Source organism: Xyrauchen texanus, chromosome 11 (genome assembly GCF_025860055.1).
Source record: "Xyrauchen texanus isolate HMW12.3.18 chromosome 11, RBS_HiC_50CHRs, whole genome shotgun sequence".
NCBI lineage: Eukaryota > Metazoa > Chordata > Actinopteri > Cypriniformes > Catostomidae > Xyrauchen > Xyrauchen texanus.
The window spans coordinates 37,968,972-37,995,091 of NC_068286.1; the positions used below are offsets into that span (position 1 = coordinate 37,968,972).

At 36.7% G+C, this 26,120-nt stretch overlaps 2 protein-coding genes across 3 annotated transcripts; one reads left to right on the forward strand and one right to left on the reverse strand.

The window, feature by feature from the left end:
• Positions 1-34: 34 nt before the first annotated feature.
• On the reverse strand, positions 35-22,338 carry sclt1 (sodium channel and clathrin linker 1). Its single transcript, XM_052137503.1, has 22 exons — positions 22,323-22,338; positions 21,695-21,736; positions 21,531-21,598; positions 21,311-21,360; positions 20,540-20,612; positions 20,253-20,308; positions 19,542-19,665; positions 17,150-17,272; positions 16,591-16,656; positions 12,322-12,392; positions 11,824-11,914; positions 10,046-10,137; positions 8,455-8,632; positions 8,275-8,373; positions 7,749-7,820; positions 7,582-7,656; positions 6,435-6,580; positions 4,728-4,920; positions 4,436-4,632; positions 1,038-1,116; positions 861-956; positions 35-753 (listed from the first exon to the last, which is right to left on the reverse strand). Exons 2-22 carry the CDS (start codon positions 21,726-21,728, stop codon positions 691-693), a joined length of 2,046 nt encoding a protein of 681 aa, XP_051993463.1. The 5' UTR covers positions 21,729-21,736; positions 22,323-22,338; the 3' UTR covers positions 35-690.
• A 298-nt stretch (positions 22,339-22,636) lies between these two features.
• c11h4orf33 (chromosome 11 C4orf33 homolog) lies at positions 22,637-25,717 on the forward strand. Of its 2 annotated transcripts, none has more exons than XM_052137949.1 (6): positions 22,637-22,760; positions 23,121-23,372; positions 23,566-23,626; positions 23,719-23,770; positions 24,117-24,316; positions 24,732-25,717. In XM_052137949.1, the coding sequence occupies exons 2-6, from the start codon at positions 23,192-23,194 to the stop codon at positions 24,829-24,831; spliced, it is 594 nt and encodes a 197-aa protein (XP_051993909.1). In that variant the 5' UTR covers positions 22,637-22,760; positions 23,121-23,191; the 3' UTR covers positions 24,832-25,717. The 2 variants fall into 2 exon arrangements, with proteins under 2 accessions (XP_051993909.1, XP_051993910.1); XM_052137950.1 differs by having other exon boundaries at positions 22,670-22,760; positions 23,163-23,372.
• Positions 25,718-26,120: the final 403 nt, after the last annotated feature.

The following is a 26,120-nucleotide window of genomic DNA, read 5'->3' on the forward strand; positions in this document are numbered from 1 at the left end:
AGTAAAGTGTTTAAAAAAAAAAAAAAAACTTGCATTATTTGGGGAAAAAGCAATAAATTTAATAATATTTCTTCTAAACTCTGTTAGATAACTTTTGGTGTTGGTGAATAATTCAGTGTTCCCTAAGTTGAGGAAAATCTGGAATTTGAACATTTTGTTTTCCAGGCCTGCTAAAGTCTTCAAAAATAAATTTATAAAAACATGAAAATCATGGAAATTTCAATAAAAAAACAAAATACATATTTTTCTAGTTTTCGTCAAAAATATTTCACAAGCTAGATATTGCTCTTGTGTAGCATCGCAAACCATACTGATGTCCAATTTGTCAGTAAATTGTTATTTTTGGTCAAATATATTTGCAAAAAATCTGATATTAAAAAAAAGGTTTTCTAGAGAGTTTCACTCATCGTTTGAAAGTGTAAAAATCAACAAGAATCAATGATCTATTACTTGATATTTGTCCCAATGCAATGATTCTAAAAAAATGTCCTACAGTTAGTGAACTTAATCAAATACCTATTTAATGTAATCACATTTATAACTCAGAAACCACATCTGTAAATCCATCAATGACCTAACTCATACAAATTGGTAATATTTCAAGTGAAGGCATTGATGAACCAAGACTTCTCAGCTCATTAGGGAGCTTGTTTTTTAAAAGACGGGAGTGGAAGACATTCTGCAGTTCTTCTATGAAAGAGTCTCAAGGTCCATCATGGATGCAGCTTTCCTCCTGTGTGACATCACACTCAACTGAAACAGCAACAAGACAGTTTAGAGAGGGTTCTGCCCCCTCAGTCCAGCTGCTATAGACCACAGGTGTGTAAGGTCCAAATAAACATCCAGTAGGGAATGTATACCTGTTGTGATGCGCTTGCTGCCCGTTGCTCTGCCTGAGTCAGACGCCTCTGTAGACGCACGTTCTTTTCCTGGTGCTCGGAAACCTGCCTCTCATACTATAAGCAGAAATTACAAACATTATGACCGGAACAACAAAAAACTCAGGGAAATTTATTCACCTATCTTTATAAGCTTACCTCCAGTATCCTCTGATGATCAGCTTCCAGTTGGATCTCCAGTTCCTGAGCTCGCTGCTTCTGTCTGTTCAGCTCTGACCTGCAATCATCATACAGCCATTTCTGTAAATGTATCATTACTAACCAAGAAGCTGAAAAAACAGTGTGATGTGGCCTCAGCTTTCTGAGTGAGCAGCCCCCAGAGGTGGAGTCTTTGGCGGTCATATCTTGATTATGCCTTGTTCTCTTATTAGCATCTTGCCTCTTGTGGCATAAGCATTCGTATCACTGTATTTAATCAAACACACTGTGGTACCAGCAGTATTTTGAAGCTTGAGTCTGTGGTAGTACTATGGCACCGGTTTACGCTACTGTGCAACACTTAGTTAACATTGAACCATCAATTTAAGACATTTCTTTTCCTGTTTTACTTTTTACTTAATAGATAAGAATATGGACTGGCTAAATCTTTTAACTTAATAATGTTACACACATTGCTAAGAGCATATCTGGCAGTTAATAAATTATAAAAAATAAGTAAAAAATGCTATCACACTCATTTTGCTCATTGGTTTATTTTGATTTGTTGCGCCCTCTTGTGGACGCAGGAGACAACATTTTTGAAAGTTTTGAAATTTCTTTCATTCAAATATGCTTTTGTGTTTGCTTTCGCTGGTTTTCTATATAGCCTACTCTTAACACATGCTGGACAGACGTTTTTGACTGTTGCGCTGAATTTCACAGTTTTCTTATAGAGTCTTGTGCAAGATCGCCACATTTTTAGACACCAAGTAAATTTAAAAGAGCTACATTTTATAAACACTTCTCAAAACACCTGTATTGTGTTTCATTCATTGTACTGCATTCTGAAGTAGTTCAGGTTGCAAAAATGGACTTCATGTGACTGACTGTTACACCATTAAACATGATTGCAGTTGTTATTTTTACACCAAGCAAAGTTTTAGCGCTTGATAAAGGTTAAGACAGTGTTTTTCCCTTTTGCTCTGGTGTGCAAACTAACATACAATAATTACACAAGTTCAATGCCATTTGATTCTAAACCATTTAAAAATCAAAGCACCCCAAAGAGGCTGTTTAACCACAGCAGTGCAACTCCACACACATGACAATACTTGCATTCGCTGCATCACGGAAATGCGAACCTGCCCGGGCAGAGCGATATTAACTAACCAAGCACTTTTTTATGAACATCTGAGTAACCGTAGCCTTTCTGTCAACTCGTACCAGTCTGGCCATTCTCCGTTGACCTTTCTCATCAACAAGGTATTTCCATCCACAGAACTGCCGCTAAATGGATGTTTTTTGTTTGTTTTTGGCACCATTCTAAATTCTGGAGATCAGCAGCTACAGAATTATTCACCCGCCCTTTTGGCACCAAAAATCATGTCACGATCGAAATCAATGAGATACATTTTTTCTCTCCATTCTGATGGTTAATGTGAACATTAACTGAAGCTCCTGACCCTGTAGGTGTACAGGTGTTCCTAATAAAGTGTTTGTTGAGTGTACAGGCAGTGACAGTTTGATTATTTTTGTTTGACTTTAATGTGAGATTTTATTATTTTATTGTGCAATTTAGGCTCAGCTCACTGTGTACTTTATTTGCTGCTATTTTAAGTAGTGTTTGAGGAAATTGCATTGCAAAAAAACTTTTTTTTTCCAGCATCGCGAATCTAGAAGACAAATTATTAACCATTCGTAAAACCTTGTGGTTAACCAAATGTTAAAAACAGTAACCATGCAAATCCCAATTAAAAATCAGATGTCTGATTAGACGTACCCAGGGTCCGAAATTAACTTTTTAGCCCACCAGCCAAGGTGGCAGGTAGATGAAAACATTTACCAGCCAGTCAGATTTCTTACTGGCCATTTATTTACATTTTTTGTATTGCAATTAACAAGAGGATTTTAGAGAAATATGAGACAAATAAACAATACAGTATGAATGTTTAAAAGTGAACTGCATTTAAAAAAAAATGGCATTGTTTTATTTATGAAATATTTAAGGTCAGATTGGCATTGAGTAATTTTTCAGATTTTTCACTTATTACAACAAAACTAAATTTGTATTTTAATATGAATGACCAGTAAGTAACTCTCATGAGTCATGAGCCTTAAGTACACACAACACAGTAGCAATTCTTGGTTTACTTGGAGTTAGTTAGTTAATTCAGTCAGCTCCAATGGATTCATTCACTTAAAAGAGCTGGCTCATCGAGTAGTGCATTTGGGAATCAGACAGATGTTGATTCACAAATTTTTTTTCTCAAAAGAGTCATTTGTTTGTGAATAGGAACACGCTGTCGCTTATGTTTCAAGCTGTAGATTCAAAATATCCTCTTTGGGAAAACTGGTAGTGCTTTATATCTCGTCTCGTGCTGTAGATTCAGCAGCAGTGTTGTTGTGGCGCTTATTAGTTATACAGGAAACTGTATTTGTTTTTTCGGAATATTTTAGTCTGTTTTTCTGTCCACATCACCGGAATAATGCATGTTCAAGAACTGTTAACGAAACCAAACATCATGAAAATCATTAGGTTTTTATTATAATGCAGTCATTACCAGTGAATTTGTATGTGTGGTGGTGGTAATTAAAACGTAATCGCACATCCACTTTAAACCCAAGAATGGTCTTCCCTTCACTCCGATGGCATGAATGCTCCTGAACATTGCTTTCATCTTGCATCAAGATGTACTGCTAATGGTACTACGTACCCTGGCGCGCAAGAAATCCGCTCACCATGCCAGAGAACTGCTGCTTCAGGGTGTGTTTGTAATATACAAAGCTAATGTGTATTTTCTACTACACGAGCAGTGATATCATCTTAAATATGCGTGATTACAGTTGAATTACAGTCAAATTGCCAAATTATACAAACAGTGTTGATTTATTACACATTTGCTTACCCAACAACAGATTGCCACAAAGAATGTGTCCAATCACCATTTGAAGTCTGAAGGATTTGAAGGATTAAAAGCACTGAATCCACCTTCAAAAACCACACGTCAGAAGACACAGCGTTTGAGACTATTGATGCGCAGCGGGACTACGAGGTAATAAGAACCATTCCATGTGTTACTGACTGTAATGTAGGCCTACAGAGCCCCATGAGGACAAAACTAGAATGTTTACATTTATTTTACAAACTGACAGAAAATTATAGAAAGCAAAAACCACCCGCCAGAGTGGCCTGTGATGCTGTGAAATTCACCGGCCAAACAGAAAATTTACCCACATTTACCGCTTGGTGGGTGTTAATTTTGTACTCTGAATGTACTTAAAATAATGTTTTGAAAATTGTAATATAATTAATGTTTTTGTAATTGTTCAGTGAAAAATTTGAATGTATTTTTTCAGCCCTGTTGACATCCTTACAGGGCATGTGTGCAAGAACTCACTGGAGGCTGCTGAGTTTCTGCTGGAACGCTTGCGTGAGCTGCTTGGACTCGTCTTTGTAGCGGCTGATGGTTTTCTGTTGAGCGAGCAGCAGTCTGCTCAAACCAGCGCTGGAGTTTTTGCTGCTCTCCTCCATCTCTCTCAGCCTGGAATCCAAACCCTGCTCCTTCACACACAGCTCCTGCTGCATCGAAGACACCTACACACAAAAATCTGTTTAATGGGGCATTTTCTACACTTCTGTGTTATTTTACCCCAATGTGGTAGGGTCCTTGTTTAACAGTGTGTGAATACCTGTTGTTTGGCACGTCTCTGAGCTAACGCACACTCTTTGCGGAGTGCCTCCATGTCTCTGTGGAGCTGCTGGTTCTCCTGCTGCAGTGTGACTCGCTCCTCACTGATGTCTGTACTCTCCTGTCTCGCACTCTCCAGCACTGACTGCAGCCTCCGCACCTCCTCTTGACAGCGCGACAGCTCCTCAGAATACCTATGCACTCACACATACACCATAGGTTTTATTAGGGATAGACCCTTGTATTTTGTGTGTGTGTTTCAGTGTTGATTTTTACACATCTTTTAATTTTACTCAAGATTTTTTTATTTTCACTTAGAAAACAAATATGTCTTATTCAATAAGTTTAGAAAATTTTACTCAACATCTAATTTTAGTTGACAAAAATAACTATAGTTGACAATATGCAAAATAATAAAAACCCTTTTAAACTTTAAAAGACCAAATTTAAACCAAATATTCAAACATTTGTATTTGTAAACGTATCGATATAACTACAAAAATTATATCTCTATATTTTTCAGCCTATTAACAATATTTGTTATACAATATATTGCAATGATTATGTATTTGCTCTAAAATTTTGCAAAATATTTTTTTTATCAGAGGAACCATCCTTTCATCCAAACAGCCAGGTAGATTCAATATTTTAAAGGCATTGAATAAAAAATATGTATTTAAAAATAATAAAGACATGTTTCATAGTTTTTCACTAAATAAACAGTACATTTAATACATTTTCATTAATATACACTTTTATATTTTATATACAATGATACGTAGTATCTTAATAAAAAGCATTATTTACTTTCATTTATTTTTACAAAATATATTTTTGTGTGTGAATGAACAAGGTGTGGAAAACGACTCCGCTTAATGTTTGGAACTCAGTTGAATATTGCATAATACTTATCTATAAATGTGGGACCCATTCAAGTTTATTATTATAATAATAGTGAATTTCCATTATTATTTTGAGGATTAGATTTGTTTTATATAAATGTAATATATTTCTGTCCTATTTACTGCACTTTCGCCTGGAGCTTTTATTTTGACACTGAAAGTACAGTGTGCAGTATTAACTAATGTTTGGAGTTGCACCAATGCTTGAACCTCCAGTACTTTTCTTTCACAATGCATGTGAGGTGCTCTAAAACACTTAAAACACAAGCTCATTAACCCCCTGGTGCACACTGAACAGCATGTCACCTAAATATTCTGATCTGAGGTGCAAACAGATCATGTTTATCTTTTACAGTTTTATAATCTCATAAGACCATATCGCATTTTTGGTGATATTTTTATTAATTGTGCAGCCCTGAAGGATTATGAAATAAGTCTACTGATGCACTCTTTATGAAACTTGATGGCCAAATAAAAAGCACAATAAAATCATCGCGATATTCAGGGTATGGCTTCATTTTATGTCATCAGCAAAACTATTGCGTTTAATTGTGAATATTCGATATATCGCCCAACCCTATATCAAACATATGATTCATCAACATTAACAACATGAGAAAATTCTCCTGACACCCGGAGCACCTGAATAGCATCTAATAAAAATACTGTATATACTGAAGTACAGTATAGGCTACTTCATAGAAGTTATTCTTCATATTTTTGTCATTAAAATCGTTTGATTATTGACATGAAGTGTCTTTAGTCCCATTTTCATTATTGAATTTTTTTTTTTTGTGTGTTCTTACTCCATCTCCATTTTCTTCATCTTGTTTGTTGTGCTGTTGAGTGTGAGCTGTGTTTCATCCTTCAGTCGTTCAGCGTTCAAACATCTCTGATGAAGAGCCTCCATCTTCCTCAGGTCGGGCTCTCCAACACGACCCTCTTTATACACCTACAACACACACACAGCTCACTCCTTTACCTTAAAGGAATATTCCATGTTCAATACAAATTAAGCTCAATTGACAGCATTTGTTGCATAATATTGACTAAAACAAATTAATTTGGACTTTTCTTTGAAAACAGCAAAAATCTGGGTTACAGCGAGGCACTCACAATGGAAGTGAATGGGGGCCAATTTTTGAATGTTAAAATACTCGGCATCTCTAAAATTGATAGTTCCATCTGTGAAATCTAATTGGATAAGCCATGTTAGAGGGCCAAAAATAGCCCACTTGTGACCACACATCAACTGAAGATTAGAGGTTATATATATATAAAACGATATAATGGTTTAACCGATTAATCGATGGTACTCGGTGAAACAAAACCCTTCTATACAAAACCATTTATCTTGTGAATATATAGGCTATAAAAAGCTTAATTTGGTAAATACATAAACACAGAGCATTGTAACAGAGCTAAGTCTCCATCATTTCAAATTAAGAGTCCCTTGTGTGTTTTGGGCTTGTTTTTAGTTAAAAGTCCCACATTTAGCACAAAATCTCTTTCTGGTTATTATTGTATTTTATTCATTTTGGACTCTTGTAGCCTTTATTTCTTAAATCGTTCATTACTATGATAGACCATTGTTTTACATTAAAAACTATCAGCTGATTAATTGGTTATCGGCCGTTTCCACCACCGTAGTTTTTGGTATTGGCAAAATACACTATCGGTCAACCTTTAGCCAAGATACTACAAAGCTTATGGTGGTAAAATGATTTTGTAGAAGTGTTAATTATGATTTATCAATGTCATTTATAGAACAAGGTTTAAATTGCTTTTGCTACCATTCTATAAATTACAGCGATTTCACCACATTAAAAGAGGTTTTAGACACTATGCCTAATAAAACATCTTAACTGTGGTAACATCACAGTAATGCCCAGCCTCGGGTGGCTTATTGCTTTATTTAAATATTTATATGTGAGAATGTACAATTATTTTCACCTTTTCCAGCTCCTCTTCAACAGCTTTTCTCTCCCGATGGGCTCTTTCAATCTGTGTCTCTTTATCAGCACATTCCTACACACTCACATACAATCAGAAGACGCATTTAAGTCACACGCTTGAAATAGTTTCTTACAAACCTCTATAAATGCTGAAGAAAGTCTCACCAGTTGCAGGGCGGACAGCTCCTCAGCCATGCGATGAATCTGAACATTACACTGCTTCCGCACACTCTCCACCTATAGAGGAGTGACGGACAAAAACATTCCAACTTATGTGGAAAAAAAGCATTATAACAATACTGATTGGACAAGCCATATTAGAAACAGCCGATAAACTAACCTGTGTGTACATCAGATGAATATCAAAAACATCCAAAAGAGATTTTCAGAAAATGTGTTATGCCTATTAACTTTCTCAATACATGTTCCTGGTCTTATTGTAAATGGTTTTATTTCAAAGAAAAACATTTGTTCAAATGTAATAACTATAACCTCTATAACAATTACCAAACAACCCAAAAAGACATTCAAACCCCTGAACTTAATCAAATCTGATAAGTGATCACTGCCGATACTGTGAGGTGTTTGTGGTGGACCAGGGTAAGCCACAGTAGAATCATTATATTCAGACATTAGAGACTAATGCCTACAGCTCTCTCTTTCTTTCAATTTGCTGGCATTGTTTTTATACCTCTTTCCTGGTGAGGACAGCAGCATCCTGTATCAGCTGTTTCATGGCGTCTTTCATCTTCTCCAGTTCTTCTGCTCTCTGTTTCTCTCTCAACTGAGACTACAATACAGACACAGGAATCATTATAGGCATGCATGCCTGTGTGTTAGGCTTGTGAGGTGAATTTGTTAAGAGCATGACCTGTTCTTTCTGAAGCGAGGCCTCCTCGGCCAACTGGATGGAGTTACGGAGGCGACTGAGGGCTTCAAATTTCTCCTCCTCCAGAGAGGCGCAGCGGCCCTGCAGTTCTCCCACTTGCCGCTCCCACTCCGTCTGCTTCCTGCGCACGGACTCAGAATCCAGCGTCGCAGCTTTAAGCCTGGAAAACAAACATTATATATATATATATATATAGATAAATGGCATTTCATAAGGCCGACTTACACTAGAGGTCGATCGGTGCTGGATTTTGCCAATATCATAGGTGGTGGAAAAGGCTGATCACCAATAAATTGCCTGATAGCTTTTTAAAATATAGCTGTATAATAATAAAAAAAGATCTTATTCTTTCCTTACTATGAAAGGTACAGACAATGAGGCTGCAAAATGAACATTATCCCAAAAGCGGTTTATGGAGCAACCAAAATCCCCAAAATAACCAGAGAAATGAAGATTTGGTGCATAACACGGGACTTTTTACTTTAAACAAGCCAGAAATAAAACATGGGCTCCTCTGAAATTACAGAGACTTGGCTGCGTTATAATGCTCTATATGTAGTATTTACCAAATTAAGATTTTTATAGCTTATAGATTCACCAGAGGAAGAGCTTTTTTTATGGATACATTTAACCAGATGAGGTTTACTAATAAGGAATGTTCTGGTGCCCCCCTAGGGAGTTGGTGCCCTACACAGACTGTGTGATATGTGTATACGGAGCGGCAAGTACTGTGGTAGTCTAATGGTATTTTTTCTGAAAGTGATTAGTCTAATGGTTTATTAGTTTCAACAAAACCAAACTGGCTTTAGCTGAACCTGACAGCTCCTTAAGATTATGTCAATATTCTATAAAAGACTAATTTTATTTATATCACTGACAGCGACGTGACCACTCCCATTATAATTAATACATCTGTCTATTCTATCTATCTGTCTAGTGCTACGCGATGTTGGATATACAGTAGCAATCGAGTATTATTTTTTGATGAACTGACAGCACAATAAATGGAGTGGACTTTTTATCTGACCTGTTACTTGTCTGAGGTAAAAGCACTTTGATGCTCTGGGGCGAAATCAATACTGCATGTTTTGCTTTCTTGAAGGGCACTCCTGCGGGAGGGGATGCCACTAGAAAGCTTGTTCAAAATGAAAGTGAAAAATGTATATTTTCTCTGAGGGCCCTTCCACAAGACTGTTAGCGAAGGTTAAATTCATACAGTAATGCCATGTTTCCTTCAGAGTACCTCCTTCAAGGGCTCTGCAGTTTGGAGTGTGTATAGGGCATAGGGAGAATTACTTGCAAATGGAATCTGCTCCAAAAGATATTTTGTATTTTTATTTCTTTGCATACAGAAAGAAATGCAACTATTTTTATTTGAAAAATGGCTAATCTAATTTTTATTTGAAAAAATGCAAATCAAATGCAATTATATCTACAAAGAGTATACTTTTTATTATCCTCATTCCTCAACTTTCCCAAAAGAAAGATCTAATGTTGTTTATTTGGGAGGGTAGGTCTATTGTTAAATTTTTCATCAAGCTATTTTACTGAAATCATAACTGATAAACTGCACCTGGCCTCTAGCTGGTTAAGTGCTGTCTGTAGTTGCAGTAGCCTCCGGTCAGACGCTTCCTCTCTGCCCTGAGCTTCTGTTGCGTCCTCTTCCTGCACCATCACACACAAAACAGCATTAAAAAGCAAAACTAGGGTAGGAGTAACAAGAAGGCTTACAGAAGTGCTCAAATTTGTTGGTACCCCTCCACAAAAAACAAAGAATGCACAATTCTCTCTGAAATAACTTGAAACTGACAAAAGTAATTGGCATCCACCATTGTTTATTCCATTTTTAATAGAAATCATACTTTACTTTAGATTTTTTTATTCGACATAATATTAAAATGATAAAATCATAATATTAAAATAATAAAACAAATGAAAATGGCATGGACAAAAATGATTGGACCGCTAACCTAATATTTTGTTGCACAACCTTTTGAGGCAATCACTGCAATCAAAATTTTCTGTGGCTCTCAGTGAGATTTCTCCACCTGTTAACAGGTAGTTTGGCCCACTCTTCCTGAGCAAACTGCTCCAGCTGTCTCAGGTTTGATTTGTGCATTCTCCAGACTGCAAGTTTCAGCTCTTTCCATAGATGATCCATAGGATTCAGATCAGGACTCATAGAAGGCCACTTCAGAATAGTCCAATATTTTGTTCTTATCTATTCTTGGGTGATTTTAGCTCTGTGATTTGGTTCATTATCATGTTGGAGGACCCATGACCTGTGACTGAGACAGAGCTTTTTGACACTGGGCAGTACGTTTCGCTCCAGAATGCCTTGAAAGTCTTGAGATTTCATTGTGCCTGCACAGATTCAAGGCACTCTGTGCCAGGTGCAGCAAAGAAGCTTCAAAACATAACCGAGCCTCCTCCATGTTTCACTGTATGTATGGTGTTCTTTGAAAGCTTCATTTTTTCATCTGTGAACATGTGAGCTGATGTGACTTGCCAAAAAGCACCAGTTTTGACTCATCTGTCCAAAGGACATTCTCCCAGAAGGATTGTGGCTCGTCTATATGCATTTTAGCAAATTCCAGTCTTGGCTTTTTATGTTTTTCTTTCAAAAGTGGAGTCCTCCTGGATCTTCTTCCATTGAGGCCACTTTCGCTCAAAAAGCGATGGATGGTGCAATCACAAACTGACGTACCTTCACCTTGGAATTCAGCTTGTATCTTTTTGGCAGTTATCCTTAGTTCTTTTTCTTTCATTCACGCTATCCTTCTGTTCAATCTGGGGTCGATTTTCCTCTTGCGGCTGTGCCCAGGGAGGTTGGCTCTTCTTCATAACGTCATTACTTATAATTAATAATATTTGCAACTGTTGTCACAGGAACATCAAGCTGCTTGGATATGGTCTTGTGGCCTTTACCTTTACCATCCTTGTCTATTATTTTCTTTCTGATCTCCTCAAGACAACTCTCTCCTTTGCTTCCTCTGATCCATGTTCAGTGCGGTGCACACAATGATACCAAACAGCACAGTGACTACTTTTCTCCATTTTGAAATATCACTAAAATCCAATTATTTATTATCTTTTCTAAGGGGTACCAACAAATGTGTCCAGGCCATTTTAGAATATCTTTGTAGAATAAGCAATAATTCATCTCTTTTCACAGCTTCTTACTTTATTCTATGACATACCAAAGGCATGCAAGTATTCATGATAAAATAGCTTTTAATTTCATCACTTTTCAGGAGTAATGAAGCATCATTTCAATGAGCTGTAAGGGTACCAACAAATTTGAGCACGTCTGTACATGAGTACAATAGCAACATCCACATTTTCTCTTACCCTTCTCTGCATCCGATCCTGGACGTTCTGCAGGAGTTTGGTCATCTCCTCCACTTTCGTTGCAGAAGATCTCTGCTCGACCTTTGCTTGTCTGAAACATCATATACAAATACACACAAAACAGTAAATATATTTTTAACAAAATGTCAGTAAAATTGGAGCTGTTGCCTAATGGTTCAGTTTGAATCTGCCTGTACTTCAATTTATTCCAAAAGGTACCACGGTATATGTCCAAAAAACTTATATAAGGCCCACAAATACTCTGAAAATAAATAAGCTTGAACCTTGTCAAGGTGTCTAATTACTATCATTCACAGTAGCATCAAACATCTTTCAGGGACAACAGTGAGAGCACCCATGCTAAATAAACTGAGCAAATGCGATTGTACTATTTTTGGGTTAAGATAATAAACACATGCTGAACTGACTGAATAATGACCACATGAGCCAAACAGAATAGAACTTGAGTCAAAAAGAGTTGGCCATCTGGAATGGTACCTGAGTTGTGCGCGTAACTCCTCCAGCTCACTGCTCTGCTCCGCCACCGTTCTCAGGAACTGCTGGTTTGTCTGAGTGTGACAGGACAGACATGAGCGCCGGCCAGGCATACTGCCTAACACACTTACATATTTTAAAAGAAATCCACCACTGAGGGTGAAAAACAGAGGAGATAAGAAATTAATGTTTGAGATGGGGCAGGTGTGAAAATATGATGGGTGTGAGAGCTCATTAAACATACTGCTCATCAAATATTTAGCAACAGAGTAGTATTTCTCTCTCCAAACACTACTGAGTGTGACACACACACACACACACACACACACACACACACTCGGCTGAACAATGAACAACACTCATTTAAACAGGTGGCTTTCCGAGTACTGAAAGAGGATGCGTGTTTCTTTTTTTTTATCCCCTTTTCTCCCAATTTGGAATGCCCAATTACCACTACTTAGTAGGTCCTCGTGGTGGCACATTTACTCACCTCAATCTAGGTGGCGGAGGAAAAGTCTCAGTTGCCTCCGCTTCTGAGACAGTCAAACCACGCATCTTATCACGTGGCTCGTTGTGCATGAAACCACGGGGACTCCGCATGTGGAGGCTCACGCTAAACTCCGCAATCCAAGCACAACTTACCACGTGCCCCATTGAGAGCGAGAACCACTTATCGCAACCATGAGGAGGTTACCCCATGTGACTCTACCCTCCCTAGCAACCGGGCCAAGTTGGTTGTTTAGTAGACCTGGCTAGAGTCACTTAGCACACACTGGATTTGAACTTGCAACTCCAGCGGTGGAAGTCTGCATCTTTACTCACTGAGCTACCCAGGCGCTGTTTGTTTGTTTCTTAACGCCATGCCAGCTTCGATGGCTATTTTCATGTGAAAACCAGGTTAAAAATAATAAAATATATAAAACTAAATAAGATGTTAAAGATATTTGTATATTATTTTGTTAAAACCTTTTCAAGGATGTCAATGGAATAAAAGAGTTTTCTCACAGGAGTAAAAATATTACAATCCAATAAAATATGTTTGATAGACAGTGGGCTCTGACATGATGCATATATTGGGGGATTTAGTCTTGAGAGGCCTATCCGACATCGTGTATAAGCAACTTGGTCCCACCAGTTATTAAAAGAGAAGAAACTTCTGGTCCCAACAGCAAGATTTATTTCATGTAATTTGTTTGCTAAGCACTGATCCCATTCTGATTGCCACTTGTTTTTGACATACGAATTTATGATTGGTTTCAGATCTGTGGAAGGTTTTGAGCACTTTTTGAGTTCTGTAATGCTTCTTTGGAAACATTATCTTCTTGCTCATTTCCAGAGATTTCACAGTGGCCAGGTACACAGCAGAAGATGATGTTAACATTTTGAGCTTCAAAGGAAGACAATTTGATTAAAATCTTCACATTTGTTGAGTGATCAGTTTTAATAGATTCTAATGCTACAAAAAAAGTCATACAAATAAGAAACGTGAAATATTCCGATTATTTTACAATTTGAGAAGAAAGAGACAGCAGAGGGATCCATTGTTAGTGATATAGCTAGAAAGGAAATATAAATGTAAATAGCTATATACTAATGTATATAAATACTGTGTATATACAGTGCATATATAAAGTATTCAGACCCCTTAATTTTTTTTGTTGTATATTTATGGTAAAATGCATAATATTCTTTTTTTTTATTATTTAAATCTACACTACATACCTCATAATGACAAAGCAAAAACCAGATTTTTGATAATTTGCCAATTTTAAAAAAATAAAAAAAAAATATGAAATATCACATTGACATAAGTATTCAGACCCTTAACTCAGTACTTAGTTGAAGCACCTATGGCAGCGATTACAGCCTGTATTTTAGGTTATGATGCAACAAGCTTTGTACACATGGATTTGAGGATTTTCTGCCATTCTTCTCTGCAGATCCTCTCAAGCTCTGCCAGGTTAGATGGGGACCGTCAGTGGACAGCCATTTTCAGGTCTCTCCAGAGATGTTCGATTGGGTTTAAGTCCGGTCTCTTGCTGGGCCACTAAAGGACATTCACAGAGTTGTCAGCTCTAGGAAGAGTTCTGGTTGTTCCAAACTTCTTCCATTTAAGAATTATAGAGGCCACTGTGCTCTTGGGAACCTTCAGTGCAGGCAAAATTGTTTTATAGCCTTCCCCAGATCTGTGCCTTGACACAATACTGTCACTGAGCTATGCCGGCAGTTCCTTTGACCTCATGACTTGGATTTTGCTCTGACATTTTCAGCTGTGATACCTTTTATAGACAGATATGTCCCTTTGCAAATCATGTTTAATCAGTTGAATTTGCCACAGGTGGAATCCAATCAAATTGTAGAAACATCTCAAAGATGATCCAGAGAAATTGGATTCAAGTGTCAAGGGTCTGAATACTTATATCAATGTGAGATTTCAGTTTATTCTTTTTAAATAAAATGTGCAAAATTATCAAAAATCTGAAGGGGTCTGAATATGAATGCACAGTATATATAATGTGTGTGTGTATATATACACACACACACACTCACCTAAAGGATTATCAGGAACACCATACTAATACTGTGTTTGACCCCCTTTCACCTTCAGAACAGCCTTAATTCTACGTGGCATTGATTTAACAAGGTGCTGAAAGCATTCTTTACAAATGTTGGCCCATATTGATAGGATAGCATCTTGCAGTTGATGGAGATTTGTGGGATACACATCCAGGGCACGAAGCTCCCGTTCCACCACATCCCAAAGATGCTCTATTGGGTTGAGATCTGGTGACTGTGGGGGCCATTTTAGTGCAGTGAACTCATTGTCATGTTCAAGAAACCAATTTGAAATGATTCGAGCTTTGTGACATGGTGCATTATCCTGCTGGAAGTAGCCATCAGAGGATGGGTACATGGTGGCCATAAAGGGATGGACATGGTCAGAAACAATGCTCAGGTAGGCCGTGGCATTTAAACGATGCCCAATTGGCACTAAGGGGCCTAAAGTGTGCCAAGAAAACATCCCCCACACATTACACCACCACCAGCAGCCTGCACAGTGGTAACAAGGCATGATGGATCCATGTTCTCATTCTGTTTACGCCAAATTCTGACTCTACCATCTGAATGTCTCAACAGAAATCGAGACTCATCAGACCAGGCAACATTTTTCCAGTCTTCAACTGTCCAATTTTGGTGAGCTCTTGCAAATTGTAGCCTCTTTTTCCTATTTGTAGTGGAGATGAGTGGTACCCGGTGGGGTCTTCTGCTGTTGTAGCCCATCCGCCTCAAGGTTGTGCGTGTTGTGGCTTCACAAATGCTTTGCTGCATACCTCGGTTGTAACGAGTGGTTATTTCAGTCAAAGTTGCTCTTCTATCAGCTTGAATCAGTCGGCCCATTCTCCTCTGACCTCTAGCATCAACAAGGCATTTTCGCCACAGGACTGCCGCGATACTGGATGTTTTTCCTTTTCACACCATTCTTTGTAAACCCTAGAAATGGTTGTGCGTGAAAATCCCAGTAACTGAGCAGATTGTGAAATACTCAGACCGGCCCGTCTGGCACCAACAACCATGCCACGCTCAAAATTGCTTAAATCACCTTTCTTTCCCATTCTGACATTCAGTTTGGAGTTCAGGAGATTGTCTTGACCAGGACCACACTCCTAAATGCATTGAAGCAACTGCCATGTGATTGGTTGATTAGATAATTGCATTAATGAGAAATTGAACAGGTGTTCCTAATAATCCTTTAGGTGAGTGTGTATATATATATAATATAGTATGTATACTATATGTACATATATATATATATATATATACATACATACATACATATATATATATATATATATGTACATATAGTATACATACTATATTCATATATATAGCTATAAAAGGAATTTGTTTGCCTGGGATATCAGTCATTTATACAGTTCAGCGTTATACAAAAACCTCTGATTACAGAACACTGCAATTGACCGATCAAAATCAAATATTCCAGAGAGTAATGATAATGTTGAAATGTTAATAGCAAAAATGGTTGATTTATATTCCCCACCCACGCAGCCTTGTTTATACCAGTAAAAAATAAGCTAAATGAATACAATTTGAATGAAAGTTTACATTAACATGTACTGATGAATCATATACATTACGATCTGGTACTTTTACTTAAAAGTAAGCAAATCATTTTTATAACATATTGTCTAAATAATACTAGGGGCATCTAAAGCAGAGGTATTGCATATTTAAAGTAGTGGGCAGTCTTACTGATTCCAGCTTCTGATTGGTCAACTGAAGTTTTTGGGCGTGTTGTTGAAGCTGTGCCATCTGATTCTAAAACAGAACAGTGATTGTTGGTAACAGCAAATTACAAAAAAGCATACTCAATGATTAAATAAAGCAGTATTTCTCAGAGAAAGGCTAATATTGAATTCATATAATTCAGATTATAGCTTTGCATGCCTTGTGGTTAATGTATAAATTCATGAAATGCTGGCGGTCTGTTTGTTCAGTTAAAGGTCTGCATATATGTAGTTAAACACTGTCCTCTAGTGTTCAAAGATACATAACACATCTGCTAATTTGGAGACAAGAGATTATTTATATATATATATATATATATATATATATATATATATATATATATATAAATAAAAGGGGTACATATTCTAATTTATAGAAAAACTGTCTAAAGAACAGACATTCAGAATGCGGTATAAGATAAAGCTCAGGTTTATGGTCCAAAATATGATGCTTTAGATAGAACGTGAACATACTATATGTAATGTGTTGAATTTGTGCATGAAAATGTGTTAGGGCAGGCTACCTGCATGTGTTGCCGTTCGACTGCATGTATTTGCCCATCACTAACTGTGCTTTGATACTGGTTCTGCAGTCGATCCAACTCCTGCGCAGCTGCCTGCCACATTTGCAGTGCCTGTTCCTTCTCCTGATGCCACACAGATACAACTGGGAGTCAAAACACGGATGATGTCTTATCTAAACTCATCAAAACACCTTTGATGTCTGAGATTTCATCTTACTAATACATCTGGATCATCATGAGATCAGAGCCACAAACAGTCACAGTTCAAACAGCTCTGGGATGCGTTCCCAAAAGCGTCACAAGCTTAAGTAGATCGTAGAGACCATTGGCGTTAATGGTTTCTACAATCTATTTAGGTTTACAATGCTTATGGGAAATGCAGCCCAGATCGATAGATAATGAAATCAATAAAGATGGGTGAAATGTAAATTCTAACATCTAGAGAACAACTGTAAACCTTTTAAAATTTACCAAATTTACCATAATGTTGCTATAGTAAACTAAAAACAAACAAAAATATGTAAAACAAGAAAAAACTAAAAACAATTATGACTTTCTTTTACTGAACACAAATTAAGATATTAGAATAATCTCTCAGCTCTGTAGGTCCATTAAATGCAAGTGAATTGTGGCCAGAACTTTGTAGCTCTAAAAAGCACATAAAGGCAGCACAAAAGTAATCAATACGACTTCAGCGGTTTAATCAATGTCTGTGATATTATAGGTATGGGTGAGAAAACGATCAATATTTAAGTCCTTTTTTACAATAAATTCTCCTACCTGCCCAGTAGATGGCGATATGCACAACGAATGCAAATCACCAAAAACAAAAGAAGGATGTGGAACTGAAAGTAGACATTTATGTAAAAAAATTAAAAATAAGAAGGACTAAATTATTGATCTGTTTCTCACCCATACCTATAATATCACTTCTGAAGATATGGATTTAACCACTGGAGTCTTATGGATTACTTTTATGTGGCCTTTGTGATTTTTGTAGCTTTATGACATCTCAGATGTTTATGACTTTCTTTCTTCTGCTGAACACAAATGAAGATTTTTAGAAGAATATCACAGCTCTGTTAGTCCATAAAATGCAAGTGAATGGTGGCCAGAACTTTGACGCTCCAAAAGGTGCATAAAGGCAGCATAAAAGTAATCCATACGACTCCAGTGGTTTAATCCATGACTTCTGAAGTGATCCATTCTGTTTTAGGTCGAAAACAGACCAAAATGTAATCCCTTTTTCACGATAAATCTTGACGTCTCCTTGGCGATCATGATTTCAATCTCGATTACACTTCCTATAGTGCAATCTAGCGCTCTGCGCATGTGTCAAGCACTAGGAAGTGTAATCAGGCAATCTTAAAATCATGATCGTGCCTAGATACTGCAATGGAAAGATGTAAAGTGAATAAGGAGTTATAATTTGGTCTGTTCAAATCGATTAGATTGACATTGATTAATAGTAGTCATAGGGATTACTTTTTTGCTGCCTTTATGTGATATTTGTACCTTCAGATTTCTGTCAATCATTCATTTGCATTGTGAGGACCAACAGAGCTGAGATATTCTTCTAAAAATCTTAATTTGTGTTATGCAAAAGAAATAAAGTCATACACATCTGGGATGTCATTAGGGTGAGGAAATGATAAGAATTTTCATTTTTGGGTGAACTATTCCATTAAAGCTCTTGTACTGAGGATCTGCTTTCCAAAAACCCATGGACACCCTGTACTATGAAAAAGCTACAGTACAAATATAGAACATTATAACAAATTGTCAATAGAGTTCAGCTGATGTACAGATACTACAGAGCTTAAGCTTGACCACATTTACAACAATTATTCTCATTTGAGCAGTGCTCAATCCTGACTCTTATCGGTAATAACACTTCTGTGGCCAGAAAGAGGTAGAGTCGCTAAATGTTTAATGTATAACTAATTATTTCATCCTCCATGGTTATAAAATAGTGACCTAAGAAGGCCTAAAAGGTCCATGAACTCTTGCGCAATGACTTCAAATGAAGAAAAAAAACAAAACTCATCAGCTCTAGAGGTTTAAATGTGAACATTCTAGTGAACTGCTCCTTAAAGGAGGGCAAAGATGTGTGATGCCGGGCTGCAAGTGGAACGCTTGATGAGTGACGCACTTTCATTACTCTGTAATATTAAGTGTTGATATGCAATCGTGAGGAGCACCTGGAGCATACTCCAAACTGATGAAAACAGATTCCCTCAGAACACCCGCAACCTGCGCAGTCTCATTATATATTTACGAAAGAACGCTATTTTAAAGCCAGAATAACCTCAGGGCATCTCTAAAGCCTGTGGCCGCACAAACCATTTCATGAGAGTTTAGAGGTGGTTTGGGAGCAGGTCAGAATATTCACCTCCACGGCACACTTGACCTGCTCCTCTAGATTGTTGATGGCGATTGCGTCTGTATCTTCTTCTGTTCCAGCAGACAGAGACTGCAGCTGCTTTTCAATGGATGTTCTCTGCTCTGCATGAAGCCTGCAAACAAGTAATTAATATGAAGTGTGATGGGAGGAGGACCTACATGAACCTTTCAGAATTAATTTTTCCTAAATTACAAGCTGCCCTTCATCTAATTTATAGTAACAGATTACCTGTAGTACATATATACAAATCTAATTTAACAAATAGCACAAGAAAGTATAAATAAGCATATATATCGGCCAAGTGGATAAATCGTACAGTATTTGGCCGTTTTGAGATTATCAGCGTCTATACCTGCTTGGGTGAAGTAAACAGACTTGTTAATTTCACTTTGCATCAGTTCCATTGTATTATGTTACGTAGTATAAATCAGTATTATGGTAGCCTATGGACAGGTCACTCAAAAAAATAAAGAGCATTTTTATAGCTCCAAAGAGACACAGTGTTTACAGTTTTCTAGAAAATGATTCACCTACAAATGGCTTTCTCACAGATGTCACTGAATATTAAGCTGTTATAAGAGAAAGTATTTTAACACAGAAAAGGTTACAAACTTCAGCTTTAATCTTTGAATTCTTTTTGAAAATGTATTATTATTCTGAGTGGAGAGATCACCAGGAGATCAATTCAACACCTCTTACCGCTCATTCTCTTTCACCACCTGCTCCAGACTGGCTTTCACGTCTATCATCTGCCTCTATGTTTGACAAGGAGAAACAACTCTTTAGGTGTGTGGGGGATGGGGTGATTGGGAGAGATTAAAAGAAAATGTATTTGTGAACAGCAAACTTTATATACAACACATTTATTTAACTTGGAATCAACATTTCTGTGAATTTCAGTTGACTCTACATATTAAGATGGAATATTTGCAAGAATTTTAACATATAAATGTTTTATCAGCCTTAAACCTTGGTGTACTGTGTACCTGGTAAAACTTGAGCTGCATCCCCATCTGCTGTATGTGTCTGTCATACTCTTCTATCAAAGGAGCCATTAGACTGACCCACACACACACACGCAGGCACACGCACACACACACACACGTCATGAACATCATTATGCATTTAAGATTATAGCTTATCAACATCAAAAGTTCCCTGTTGATGTTCATTGGATTCTATTACTATATAATTACAGCAATGCTACAGTAATTACTATATACTAGAACATATTTATGGAGATGGCTATACATTTACATTTAACATTGTAATACATAGCTAGATTTTATAAGAACTGTCATAGGAATAATGACTGACAGACAGACAACGAGAGTGATGGTTGCCAGGACATTGCTATTTGGTTGCTAAAGTGTATAGAGTGATTTTTAGCATGTTGCTAGGGTGTTCTTGGTGGATGCTTACTGGCACAAAAGAGAATCCCAAACCCTAATTTGAGCAATTGTAAGATGATGCTTGACATCAACCATACAACAAACCAAAAATAATGCAAAAGAAAGGTAAAGGGTGTAAAAAAATAAACTGCACATTTATAACAACATTTTCACACTTCTATCTGCATTTTTTGTCTTGGAAATGTTATTAAGAATCTCAATTTAACATAGAGGATAACACAAACAAACACATACACTTTTGAGATGATCTATTAATAATGAAATTGATGCAGGGTGAAAATAATAGAGAGCTTGTGGCTGAGACTGTTGTTGATTAAAAGTTTTGGATTGGCTTTACGGACTCACCCTCTGTCTGATAGCCAGGGGGCCACAGACTCCAGGACCACATCATCTGCCTAAACACAGCAAAAAGAGAGTGAGGGCTGTTATAAGACTACACAATATGCCTGATACCTCACTGAATACCACGAGACCAGCATGTCATTCTTTCGAGTAGCATGGCAGGTTGATCGTCTATATTCAAAACAACAATAAATCAGTCATAAGCACATCTCATCAAACTTACCTGTGACACAGAGGACGGAGGGGGAAATTCATCCTGATATCGACCCAGGACGGAATTTAAACGATTTACTGATAAGATACAAAAACAAAGCTTAAGTCAAACTTAATATGCAGGAGTTTAAAACTGAGCATGCGCATGTGCATCAAGGATCTAGCGTTTCTCACCTTGATCTCGAAGAAATTCGACTTCTGTTGTCATTTTGCAAACTGCAAAACAACGTACAATAACTTATCAATTAAACGTATCGGCATTGCATATACGTTTTTAACATGTTGTCGATGCTTGTAATAACATATAACATACAGTAGTAGTACATAACATGTAGTGGTAGTATGCAACGAGGAACAAATGGTGTCACTAAAGACAGCCAGCACAAATTATCCCCTGGAGACCCTTCTTGGTGTAGCAACATACATATACCTTTAACAACATACATACATTTATCATAAATTGATAAAGTCTATAAAGCCATCTAATTTATTACATGGCTATATAACGAAGTTAGACAATCGTGATGAAATAAAAAATTAAAGAAGCTTATCTAATGTATAATCTTAGCTAAAGCATCAAGCTTCACTGGTATCCAGGTGGAGATTTAAAGTGGCTAACTAAAGCAGGCTAACGACTGCACACATTAAAAAAACATCGATTATAAACGTACTAGATACTTCTTTGTGAGTGTTGATGTTATTTATACATGTTTATCTTTACATTGCATGAATTAAAATGTTAAAACAAAACACAGACTTGTAAATAAAAATCAAAGGTTATAAGATTTATATAGCCAGTTACCTCTCCAAATCCTTCCGCCTTGCGGTTTGAAGAGGCCAATCAGATTCAACCTCACAGCCAATCAGTGCCGTGTCTAGAAGGGAACCCTCAGGCTGGGAAAAGTCTCGCGAAAGTCACATGCGATATTTATCCACTGTGTTTTCGTGTGTTTATGTGGATTCTCGAAGAAACCCTACGGATACATTTAACCTTAAACCTATATTATACCCTAAATTTAACCAAATTCTACCATTTGTATCAGCAAACATGACTCTCGCGAGACCTTCCCAGACCGAGGGTTATTGCCAACGCGGAGCAACAGCTGATATGAATAATGGGTGCAACACATTAAAACGCTCCCCGGAAACCAGAAGCTTCTACGTTCCGGGAAGTTTGTCACTTTTCATACTAGTTACTTTTACTGTATAATTATGGCGACCCTTGATGTGACCGAATAGGGTAAGATTTTTGTATTCTAAATGCATTTTGTTTACAACTGTGTATATGCCTTGGAACTAAAATCGCTGTGTGGTGTTTAGTTGATTTGTTCAATTCAGGAAGTGTCTTCCTACTTAGACATCAGGTGTTATGTTTATGATTCCTCTGAATTACTTATCTATAATTGTTAAAACCTTTGACATATCAGACTTAACATATCCTGAACTGTGTGCTTCAAAGTTAAGGCAGAGTATAGAATTGTTTAAACATATATTGGTACTTGTAACATGTTTATAAACAGAATAATATAATCATTTATAACATTAAAAACTAAAATGAATAATAATGTGAAAAAAAGAACAATTTCAATGATCATTGCAGGTCTTGCTAAAAGTGAAGAAGTGATTTTACCATGCTTAACAGTGTGCAACGGTTGTATTCTCTTAACTGCAATGGAGTTCTTGATCAGACACACCTGGGACAGCTTGCCTGTGAATCATGAGCCGGTAAAGATTAAATTCTCACCTGGTGAGGAAGGTTTGAGAATGGAAGTGATTGCCCCATTCTTCAATGACCCCCCTGCACCATCCGGAACGCCTGGAGAGCCTTTCCCAGGTCTCTGGGACTATGAGGGTATGTTCATTAATAAAGCACTGAACCAAGATGTGGGGTACATTCTGCAGAATGTTTCTGTAAGAATGTAAAATTCTTGCTTTCATATTTTGAATGACAAATTAAAACACTTATAGACATAACTAATACTCAATTACAGACATAAATGTTCTTCATCTTCTAATTTTATGTACAACCGACTTTGATTTTGCAGTGGTGGAGTCATTCTTCCTGAATAGCAATACTGAGCAGTATCTGGAGGTGGAAATTTGCCCGTAAGTTGATCACAGTGCTTTAAAATAAACTAGAACTTTTTGTTTTGTTTTTTGATTTAATGTGCTATTCAAATTATATTTTGATATTACAGACATGGGCAACACCTTGTTCTGCTGCTGAATGGAAAACGTAATGCATTTATGGTAAATACTGAGTATCTGTATTTATTTATTTATTACAGGCACTATTAGATGCCTTTAGTAGGAAAATTATAGTTTAAATAATTTTTTTTTAAATATATTATATTATTATTAAATAATTAAATTTATATTAATATTAATTAATTGTACAATATTATCAAATAACATGTTATATATTAATAATTACATGAAAAATTTTAATCATCAGAAAATACAGTTTCTAACAAAAATCTCTTAAGATTAAAACTGAATGCTATATACAGAAACTAATACCTAATGTAATAGTGTATAGAAATAAACATTTTTCAGATCCAATTTTTGACCACTTGTTATGCTTGTTTTGTAACAGCAACAGCTCCCTCTATCGTTCCATGCCAGTATAGAGGGCAAGATATGGAAAGGAGAAGCTCTTTTGCCATGGAGGTATTTCCCTCAGGGGGTTAATAAAATGAACTCCTATGCTATCCATGGCTCTGGTGCAGGAAGGACATATGAGGCTCTGTATCCTGTTCCCAAAGAGGACCTGCAAGAAGGACAGGGACCAGACTTGTACGTTTAGATATCTTACAATTACATCAACTTTATCTCATGAATGTGATGAATTATCTTTGAGGGACTGTTACCCATGCCACTTTATGAGCTATGCTCTGATAAGGTAGTTAGTAAAAGTGCTTTATGGTATGTCATGCTTTTTTTGTGGAGTTTACAGGAACACATGCATTGCAATACTTACGTAAAAAATGTGAATGTTCATTGCTATCACCAGTCTAATGGGCCAGTCACACTGAACACATTTTTACATCCGCCAGTGCTATATTATAATTGTTTTTCAATGTAAATATGTGCTAGATGGACATCTTTGACTGTTGCTCTGCATCTAGCTTTAGTTAATGCAAGAACACATTCGGTCTGAATGGTCCCTACGAGTATTAGGATTTTTATGTTTCTTATTTCATCCCAACAGTCATCGTCTTGAGTACATTCGGAACTTCCTGCTACAAAGCATAATGGGAGAAGACTGGGTCCTTCCAGAGTCTGACCTGTGGAATTCTGTGAGCACATGAATGACCAGCTGAAAAGCACAAATTAAATAAAACCTTCTTGACAAGTCTGTCTCATAACCAGTTTATTTGTGATGATGATGTTTTTTTTTTACACAGTAATGACTTATCATTTGCTTCCATGGCAATGTTAATGCACAAAGTCCTCTGCAGTCTTATTGAAGTTAATGGAGTGGCTTATTTTAATGTGGGAGTATAATGGGTTTTATTATTGCAATTTAATCCGTAATGCGGCACTAATCTCAGAACTAAGTGTCACGTCCAGCACCAAATATCTCAGCAATTTGTAGCAATTGGGAATTAGGTTAATGTTTACTGAAATAAAATCAACCATTTAAATATGGAGATGGTAAATGTTCATAGGACATAAAGTGGACAAACAAATACTTCTATTTCATTATCAGACTTTTATTTGTACTTTATTTCTTACGTGTCCCCCAAAAAGTAGTTTATTGGCATGTTAAAATAATAAAACATTATTTTAAGAATAAAGTTGTAACATGAGAATAAAGTCACAATGTTTTGAGAACAATCTCATAATTGGCCTTTTACGACAATAAGTGATACATTTTTGAGAATAAAGTTGTAACATTACCAAATAAAGTCATAGCATTATGACATTTAAGCTGTAATATAAGAAATATAGTAATATTTAGAAAAAGGAATACATTGAAGGCATTTGTTAAGGCATCCTTATTTCAGCGACCCAATATGTCAACTTCTCGCTAAACCTATTGTGTGGTTTTTGAGGTGGGACATCCTGTTTGTCCAAACAATGGGAGATGTGGGGCATTTTTGCAGTTCCTTTTCATGCAGCGAGTACTGCAGAAATACAAACTTGATGACGTGTGAAATATGTACTTTGTGTATTGATTGGCTAAATAAAAATGTACAGATTAATAATAATAAAAAAATATTGGATATGAAATTGCACTGAAACAAATTTCTGTAGTTTTCACAGCTTTATTACTGTATAATGAACAAATGCGTACAATAGAACCTGTATATAGCATGTTGCTGTAGATCTACAAAAATGTATTTGCCTACAGTAAATATATTTTTCCTGTGAATCACAATAGGCCTACAGTAATTTTGAGCTGGAATTTTTAATAATCTGTCTTTTCTGACGGTACACTTGCATTATTTCCAACACAGACGTGTTCTAGTTTTTGTTATCACGCAGACAGGAGGATCCGACATGTTTATATCCTCCATAACATTAACAGTTACACAAATGATGGGAGTATAATGATATGCCGATGGCCACCTGCTCTACACTATTTTGCAGCAAG

Bases quoted from the DNA above. Each gene is read 5' to 3' on its own strand.
- c11h4orf33 (XM_052137949.1), top strand. From the start codon at position 23,192: ATGGAGTTCTTGATCAGACACACCTGGGACAGCTTGCCTGTGAATCAT. The intron at 23,373-23,565 runs GTATGTTCATTA...TTGATTTTGCAG, and splicing joins AGGTCTCTGGGACTATGAGG to TGGTGGAGTCATTCTTCCTG. The intron at 23,771-24,116 runs GTAAATACTGAG...GTTTTGTAACAG, and splicing joins GAAAACGTAATGCATTTATG to CAACAGCTCCCTCTATCGTT.
- sclt1 (XM_052137503.1), bottom strand. From the start codon at position 21,728: ATGACAACAGAAGTCGAATTTCTTCGAGATCAAG. The intron at 20,613-21,310 runs GTGAGTCCGTAA...TGTGTGGGTCAG, and splicing joins CCCTGGCTATCAGACAGAGG to TCTAATGGCTCCTTTGATAG. The intron at 16,657-17,149 runs GTAGCCTGCCCT...GTTCTGTTTTAG, and splicing joins TCGAACGGCAACACATGCAG to AATCAGATGGCACAGCTTCA.